Source organism: Adiantum capillus-veneris, chromosome 21, assembly GCF_014529385.1.
Source record: "Adiantum capillus-veneris isolate H3 chromosome 21, ASM1452938v2, whole genome shotgun sequence".
NCBI classification, from domain to species: domain Eukaryota; kingdom Viridiplantae; phylum Streptophyta; class Polypodiopsida; order Polypodiales; family Pteridaceae; genus Adiantum; species Adiantum capillus-veneris.
This window is the reverse complement of record NC_140951.1, coordinates 101,886,142-101,895,553: the sequence shown is the minus strand read 5'-3', so window position 1 is coordinate 101,895,553 and position 9,412 is coordinate 101,886,142. Positions and strand designations below refer to the sequence as shown.

The 9,412-nt window shown below is 43.7% G+C and overlaps 1 protein-coding gene across 1 annotated transcript; it reads left to right on the top strand.

Annotated features, from left to right (window-relative positions):
• The first annotated feature begins 2,233 nt into the window (after positions 1 to 2,233).
• On the top strand, positions 2,234 to 6,224 carry LOC147431443 (uncharacterized). Its single transcript, XM_086494043.1, has 8 exons — positions 2,234 to 2,958; positions 3,397 to 4,285; positions 4,661 to 4,680; positions 4,764 to 4,890; positions 5,006 to 5,037; positions 5,347 to 5,430; positions 5,608 to 5,823; positions 5,928 to 6,224. Exons 1-8 carry the CDS (start codon positions 2,343 to 2,345, stop codon positions 5,984 to 5,986), a joined length of 2,043 nt encoding a protein of 680 aa, XP_086350169.1. The 5' UTR covers positions 2,234 to 2,342; the 3' UTR covers positions 5,987 to 6,224.
• Positions 6,225 to 9,412: the final 3,188 nt, after the last annotated feature.

Sequence of the window (9,412 nt, the reverse complement as noted above, 5' to 3'; positions counted from 1 at the left end):
CTTGAGTTAGATGCGAGTTGTTTGTTGTTTTCCAAGAGATTGACAACCTCTTGTAGCCTCTATGCACTCGTCGAGTTAGCTTCATCCCATGGATTGACAATTATATTCGTGGTTCTCGCTATGTCTGCAATAAGATAGGAGTGAGGTTAGACACCCGTCCCACAAAAGTTGATACTATTAAGCAACATTTCAACATTGATGGTAGAGGTTTCTCTCTACATCCTCTCACCTTGTCAAAGAGCATGTAAAAACTAAATGCAATGAAAATAATATAGGAGAGCATGTTTATGCTCTTGATCACGAGGTTTCTCAGTTTTACAAGGTTGTTCTATCTACTTCTCGTACGCTTGCTGGACATTTGTTTATTTTCACCTTTTTTGACATTTTTGATGACGTTTGTTTATTTTCACCTTTTTTGACATTTTTGATGCATCCATAATTAACCGCTTTATATGTACTTCTGTGACTTGGGATTTTATTAGGGTTGTTGCTTTGTGGTAAGTTTAGACGTATGACCATTTGTGTTGAGAAGATGGTCGAATCCAAAATGACATGAGTATTTTGTTCAATACACCTTACGCTCGCATCAATTTGTCAAGGGTATTGCTCATATTTGCTCGAAAATTGGCTTCACTCGCTTTTTTTGCTCGTTGGGAAGCCTCATCGTGGAGGAGACAAGTGCAGAGAGAGAGAAACAAAGAAGTGTAGTTGTCTTTTCAAGGCACGAGTGCAATTCACAAAAGAAGTCGATGAAACCATTATTGTTCTCCATGCTATGCATCATGGCCATGTTCCTGGATCTCGACTTGACTTATATTATATACCGGTTTATCCACGAGTGCTTCACTGTTGCATGGAAGAGTACTTTGATATTAGTACATCTTACCACATTGACAAAATGTCTGTCTCAAAACAAAACTTCCACATGCAACAAGTACCTCCAGTAGATTGCATGACTTTTTGATTCTGCATGATCCCAAAGGAGGTCTAGCAGCATATAGCTTGCGACTTCAAGGTAGTACTTTTCATTGCTTATGCTCTCAACCTATATAGCATTTTCTTGACCTAAGATATATTTTTTTAGGCCGAGCATCAGAAAATGATTGGTCGGGGATGCATATGGAGACTTTGAAGTTACAAGCTGATGGGAAGGTAGCTTCTTTTACAACAATAGTTTCATTTTCACTTTTATATGTTGTCCTTGCATCCTTATGTAGCTTGCTGTTTTTGAAAGGTTGCATATGTCCAACCATACAATCCAAATGCATGGCAAGACATCCACAAGCCATTTGTTATCATCGTTCAAGATAGTTGGATGCTGGAGATGTGTATTCACTTCTCATGACATAACGCATGGGCTGTGGACAATACATTCAAGAAAAATGTGTATGGGTTGCCATTATATGCAGCCATTTTGCCTAATCAAGCTGGAATTGGATTGCCTGTGTGATTGATGATGTGCACATATGACCCTGGGAGATGTCAGGAGGGCATTGGCCTTGAATTAACCATCCACATAATATTCTCAAGGATGGGTAGCATTCGTCCAAATGCAATTCTAATAAATAAGTGCCCTCAAGAGTTGAATGCTATCTTGAGACCCCTTAGAGATGATGATGCTTGTTGGGCTCAAGACAATGGAGGGGTGTGTGTGTGTGTGTGTTCGGCAAAAGAGAAAAAGGAGATGCATTCATTGATCCACAAGTAGTAGCATATGCATACCGGGCAGCTATCACAAACAACTGTGACTTCCCCCTCTTTGTTCAACATGTCAGAATGCAGCGCTTGCCAACCTCGGCTCGAACACAAACGCCCCTCACGAACACCTGCTGGCCCCCAACCGCCTGCATGTCCCGCGGGCTATACCTTGCACATCAGTGTGGCAGCTTCGGTGTCCCCCCATGCCACCCCCTCATGCATGCATGCTAAATGATAGGAATCCCCTCCAAGCAGTGAGTGGTATGCCAGCGTGGATCCCTTTTTCGTCCATGTTTACCTCCCAAATCCCGCCACGTGGGCATGCCTGTCCGGGTTTAGTTTTTGCTGAGGTGGACCGCCAGGTGGGTATGCCTGCCCGTGTTAGCTTTTGCTTAGGTGGATCGCCAGGCCAGTAGGTCGTCCGGGTTTAGTTTTTACAGAGGTGGACGTTTAGATCCCCCCCATACCGTGCGCCCACTTCCCATCGCTTGATCCTATTGCCATCCCTCATTAAACGCTGGGTGTTACTTAGTGCCGAGGGTTGACGAGGCGGAGGGAAATGTGATTAATTACCACACAGAGAACAGTGTAGTAAGTGCTTGCGAGAGAGAGAGAGAGAGAGAGAGAGAGAGAGAGAGTGTAGGATGAGTTCAAGTCGGGGTTCTCGAAGGCAGCAGCGAGGTGGAGGCACCACCACTACCACCAGACCAGACCCTCGCGTCATCGTCCCCTCCGTCTCTGCAGCAGCACATTGTGCTCAATCTTGCCTCAGATTTTGGAACCTTTTGCTCCAAGATGCTGCCTCTGTTAACCCTTTCGGCCTCTCCACTGAGGGCTATGATCGTGCCGAAGAAGATGATGAAGAGGAAGCCCACCAATTCGTCCACGATGAGGACCATGACCCCCTTTCCTTTCCTTTACAAGCTGTTGATGAAGATGATGATCATGATGAAAAACAGGGCGGCAGCGACGAAGAAAATCTTGCTCTCTACTCAAATGGGTACCCCATCCCCCGCCCTGAGTCTTACATGAAGCCGCGCACTATACACTGGTGGAATCACCATGTGTGCTTCGCCCGTGAGGATGACCCTAGCTTTATTGCAATTTTTCGACTTCCTGTGGGCTTTCTCACCACCATCTGTGACCTTTGTCAAGATGACATGCGGCAAGGCGAGATTCCTCCCTCCCTTCGACATGTGGAAGGGCGCATTATGTCAGTGGAGCGGCAGGTTGCCATCGCAGTCATGCGACTTACAACAGGTAGCATGAGATGCATAACATAGCCCATGTGCTCTCATGATTTTGGTGAGCTTATAAGTGTCAGATCACATGTTGAACACGAAAAAAGCACACATCCACATAGCTTATGTCTTATATAAAGACATACATACACACAATTGAGTGCATGCCCATGGTGCCAAATCACATGTTGAGCACAAAAAAGCACACACCCACACACCTTATATCATATACAAACATACACACAATGGAGTGCATGCCCATGCTCATGGGTATAGTTGTGCACATGCTTAAACATTTTCCATCAATCATATACTCATACATGTGTGCAAGAAAATATGCAAATGTCTGTGTGAGCAAATGTAGCCATAGTTATAAGGTGTGTTCAACATTTCGGTGCCCATATAGATCTGCATTTGATAGAAAACAAACATGCTTATGTGCACCATAACTCTCCAGGTAGCACATTCAAGACTGTTTCTGAGCTTTTGGGATGTGGACGTTCCACTGTTGTAAAAATTGTCAACAAATTTGTCAGCTCCGTGAGACAAAGGGCGGGTCATTATCTTCAGTGGCCCTCCACACCAGAACAATCTACAAGGGTTAAAGATGGATTTTTTAGCAGATATGGACTTGCTAATTGCTGTGGAATTTTAGATACCACACATATTATTATGGATTTGCCATCAGGAGAGCCTGCTGATATTTGGCTTGATCGAAACCATACCTTCAGCATGGCTCTCCAAGCGGTAGTTGACACTGAATTGAGGTTTTTGGATGTTTGTGTTGGGTACCCGGGGTCATTAAGTGATGCGAAATGTCTACGTGAATCAGCCTTTTACAAGAAATGTACTAGTGGGCAGCGACTCAATGGCGAACACATGCAAGCAGGAAGGTTTAGAATTGCTGAATATGTAGTTGCAGACCTTGAGTATCCATTGCTACCTTGGTTGATGCGACCATTCAAGGAGAACGAGTTAACAACACAAAGGACGTTGTATAACGATACATTAAGCTTGACGCGCATTGCAATGGCGCGCACATTTGGTAGGTTGAAGGGAGCTTTTAGAATTTTTCATGGTACTGTAAAGCAGCCGAATCTGGAACGGATGCCGAAAATGATTCATGCATGTTGCATAATGCATAACATGTGTATAGAAGCAGGCGGCGTGGAGGGGGTTTATCTTCCAGAGCCTGAGACTGTGTTGCTAGTTGACATGGCTTTGCTTGATGGAGAGGATGCTGAAGAGAGCGACGATGCTTTTCAAGCAAGGGAAGTTTTGTGCACTCATTTAAGTTCTTTGCCAGGTTTTCAAGAGAGTCAGGGCACGCCTCCTAACGAGATGAGGTTATGATGATGCATTTGTGAAGGAAGCTGCTTTTAATGCGATCAGCGATGATGGTTTTATTTGTGAACCAAGCGGTTTATGAACTGGTTGTATTCATGAACCAAGGGTCAGCTATGATGGTTTTATTTGTGAACCATGCGGTATATGAACTGGTTGTATTGGGTTCAAAATTATGCATGCTGGTGCACAATGGGGCTCTTTGTTGAAAAAAGCGGTAGCTGTAAGTTGAATTCGACCAAGCAGAAGCGTTTGTTGGGTGCTTCGCTTCATTGTGAGGGACGTGGCTACATTGATCCAACTTTGAAAAAGCAGAAATATCTAATAGGTCCCCTAGTTTGAGGATGCAGAAGCATTCTTGGTTATGTTTGTAACAGTATTCATAGGAATTTACAAGGTATACACATGCTGCACAAGCAGATTTTACACCTTTTGCGTTTGACAGATTAGCAGATTTTACTTACTTACTGCATTTGACAGATTATATGTCACCAGATTTTACACACTTATGGCATTTGGCAGATTATACGCATGCTGCATCAGCAGATTTTACACATATTGCATTTGACAGAGAAGACACATGCTGCATCAGGCAGACTGCCTTTTTGTGAGCGTACAATGCAGTGCGGAAGTGTCGTGACATTCTATCCAGCTACTTTGTCATGATAGCATCTTGTCCACACATTCTGAGGGTGGTGACTTTACATTGCTTCTTACCTCAGCTTATCCTATGAGCTAGCTGAAAATGAATCAGGTACCACTTTCCGTTATAATTGCTGGCTTGTGAAAAGATACCCATTGATTGACGTGGTGACTTGTAAACTTTTTGTCGGTAATCTTGCAAGTTCTGCTGTATCAAAGACTTACTGTAGTTTTCAAACGGAGAGCCAGATGCCCATGAATCTGAGTTCATGTAGCTTGCTTGTGAATGTGCCAATTGGAAATGAAATGCTGTGATGGGGCAATCGTGTTATACTCCATTTTGACAGTCCTAATACCTATACTTCCACGCGAAGCAAGTATTTAGTTTTGTTTTCAAACTCCCTTGGTTGTTTGACTCCAGATTGTTTTGGTAGAAGAAGAAGAAGAGAATGGTTAACTCGTGGTTGGTTAAGACATGTTATGACAAGCATTGGTTCAAAACAAGGTAAGGTGTCCCAATTTCCAAACCTTGGAAAATGCAACCTCCCATTCAAAATCTTAAAGCATGTTGTATTGACACATTAGCAAGTGTCTCCTCGAATACACTATGGAAAGTGCGTCTCCTTGTATAATTTGAAGTATGCCTCATCGAGTTCTTCACATGTGATGTATTGAATCTTAGTTGTTGAGGAGCCTCTTTTAGGAAGTAAAGGTTATCTCAGGCTTAAGCACGACCAGCTCCTCAATAGATGCCGAAAATTTTGCATGACGTTGATTTTCAGTCTGCCTTTCAATGGGGGGTTGAGGTTTGGATCCTCTTCCAGACCATCCGAACCTCCACTAGTAGCCTATGTTAGAGTTTTGGAGGTCATCTCCTGGGGTTCCCCATCTAGACCTTGTAAGTGAGGGCTTCTTTGTGGCCGTGGTCAGCCTTCTGAGGCTTTTCCAGATTCTAGGCATGTGGGGGGATTTTCCTTTTTCTGTCTGGCTGGTCACTTGTAGGCCTTTCCCATGTTTATGGGTCGTGGGCTTTTATGTGCTGGGTTGGGCAGGTTTGCTGAGCCCCCATTTAGGGAGGGGGCCTTGCAGCGGAGCGGTTACCATTTTGGCATCTTATAGCACTTGCGTAGAGCCTTGTACTCTATTGAGCTTGCAGAGTTGTGCCCCGAAGGGCTTGTCCTCTCTCTCTCTCTCTCTCTCTCTCTCTCTCTCTCTCTCTCTCATCACCACACCTTTTGTTGCATTTTATAGCCTATCTGAGTAGATGGGTTCCCTTGGCAAGCGGTCTTGTGTTGATCCTGTGTTTCGTTCTGAGAGCACTTTGGTGGTTATTGTTTTGGGAGGAAGTCCCCTTGGCACAATTGATACAAGGATCTTGGTGAATTGAGATGGGATCCTGAGGAGTGGATGTGGCTCTCTAAGGAGAGTGATGAGGAGCTTGTCTCTTTCCTCAAGTACACTCTTTACATCAGGCTTATATTCTTTTGTGGCATCCAGGGTGGAAGTATTCGTATGTTTTGAAATTCCTCGTTTAAAATATGACTCCATGTGATGATGTTGTTTTGTTTGGTTGGAAAGAAGGTATTCATTCATATAAAACTATGGAAATGGTGGAGGTGAGATCATCATTCCTTTTGCTTTGTTAATATTGTGCTTATATATTGGGCTCATAACCTTCCCCTACATTTGCTACCTTGAGTGACATCTGGTCTGAGTTGCTCCTCCAGGGAAGCGGAGCGGCATATAGACATTCGTTTCTCAGATTATGGGCACACACTTGAGTATTCTTCAACATGGATTAGGGACACACCCCATGGGATCATGCACATTCTCGGAGGTTCATATTGTAGTTGACATATTTTACCTTGTTGATAGATAGCACGCATACGTCACTCGATACAGTTTTTGTCACAAATGGGTGACGCGGCAGCAGATTGCCCGTACATTACACGTGGCAGCCCGGATTTTCCGGCGCAAAACGTGATGACAGGTTGACGTGCAAATTGTACGGAAATCTGCTTTTGCGTAGATTGTTGATGACGTGGCACCGTACAGATTTCTAGAATTTATGTTGGCTGTTTTTTAATGGCAGCTTTTGGGAGAAGTGCTTTAATTTGAGAAGCTTTTAAACCACTACTTTTGGGGCTTTGCTTTTGGGTATTCCTTGTACCTTTAAGTAAGTGGGCAAGGCCTCATTTCTTAGAGCATCTAGACAGAGTGAGCACCTACCCACTCTCTTGTACTTTGAACACAGATTAATACAAAAAGAAATACCGAAATGGGCGCCAGTCTTTGGGGCCAATATCTCTAGGCACGGAACTACGCCGGGCCGTGTCGACTCAATTGTGGAATTGTTTGTGATTGTTTTGAAGTGAATCTTTGTAGTGTCGCGGTAGAATCTTGACTTGGCGTGTCCAAGTTTGTTACAGTGGTATTAGAGCACATAAAAATTCTTCTTCTACGGAGGATCCGATCCTTTTTGCAACGCACGTAGCTTTAGGGAAAGAATCTTCGGGTTCCGATCCCGGACTTATTAGCCACTCCCACCCTTCATACATCGCGCATTGGGCGTGCTCTCGTCTTCATCTCTGTCTTACATGGTGTAAAGCCATAAAGAATCCCAGATTACACATGGGTTCTCGTGAAGAATTTGACAGAGATGACACCTCTCGATGGGCAGGCAAAGAAAAGTTGAAGATTCGGCACGAGAATTGAAGAAAAGAAAAAAGATTTGGGCAATTTTTTCTTCGAACAAGTTTGCCAAAACTGAGTACAAACGTCACTTGCAGTTTAACACGTGTGAACAAATTGATTAAGTACTCCAGGGACCCGAGATTTGCGAAACACGTGAAGAATTATCCGATTGATAAGATTTACTCGAAATGGCTTGTGGCCATCACTTCTCCTCTCAGGTGGGGAGGAAAGCCGAAAAGACAAAACGAGTGTAGAAAAGCGGAACCTGTACTTGTAGAAAGACATGGACAAGCACTCTTAAAAAGAAGCACTTCTACAGAGCCAACCAACCAATATGACTTCCTCGAAGACGAGCAAGAAAGCAAAAGAATTTAACAAAGGTGGACAATCAATTAAATTTGAATCCTTGTCTAGGTTCCGAGATGCTCGAATATAGTGGTCCACTCTTCTTCTGAGGAAGGAAGCTCCAGTTACATGGTTGAATTTCAAAGGCTGTTGATTTTCTTCTTGGCTAACTCGAAAGTACGAATGAGATATACGAACTGCTTGGAATCATCTTTAGATGACCAAGGGAGATTCTCTAGACGCTTATTGTGAGAGATGTTGGAGCTCTTTTCTACCAACCTCTTCATTTAAGGTCTCGTTTAAAGAACAGATTAAGCGGTTTTGCTCCGGACTTCCTACAGAGATCCAAGACTATTACTTGGAACAAAAGTCAAATTCTATTTAAGAATTGATGGGTCATGCGAAACGGGGTTTTGCGATACATTAGTGCAATTTGACTTACCACACTGATGAGATCTTGACTCAGAGAACCCAACAGACCTTTCACAATGAAAGTAGAAAGAGAAAGAGTTCCCATGACAAAGAAGAAGATACACATCCCCGATTGACTCTTAGGGAAAGGGCTATCCATCTCAAAGAGGGGAAGTGTTTTGGTTGCAAGGAATTTGGACACATCTCCGCAAAGTGCCTCAAACAGCCACAACAAGAACAAATTGAAGACAAATCGAATCAGATGAACGAAAGTACAAACCTTTGGAAGCCCTCATTTTTCTTCATAGAGGAGCCAAGGACAACTTCTTTTCACTTGAATTGACGGCTCGACTTGGAATTACGCTCGACAGACTGAGGCCACATGCAGAGGCAGTTCTAGTGACACCCGGATGGGATGTTGCCATTACACCGATCATGGGCAAACTTCGTTTGCAATGTTAGGGGTATTTAGGACAAGAGGACTTCTACATAATGCATATCACGAACTAGTGACGTGGCTGTCCAGTATACATGGACAAGCCCGGGGAAATGCAGACACGCTGAAATGCTGACGTTGTTGGTTGTACGGCAGTCCCGCAAATTGCGGAAAATATGACACATGGCAGGCTGTACGGATTCCGCAATTTACGACATTGTTTTTTGGACAGCTTTGCGTGGGAGAATCTCTGCTTTATTCTACGCAAGCAGTTGAGAGAAAGAGAGAAAGCAAGTTGCTTTATTTTCCACTAAGGCCTATGAGAGGGGAAATGCAAACACGCTGAAATGCTGACGTTGCTGGTTGTACGGCAGTCCCGCAAATTGCGGAAAATATGACATGACAGGCTGTACGGATTCCGCGATCTACGGCATTGTTTTTTGGACAGCTTTGCGTGGGAGAATCTCTGCTTTATTCTACGCAAGCAGTTGAGAGAAAGAGAGAAAGCAAGTTGCTTTATTTTCCACTAAGGCCTATGAGAGGGAAAATAAAAAGTTGCTTTATTTTTGAAAGCTTTTGAAACTTAGAAGATTTTGGGGCT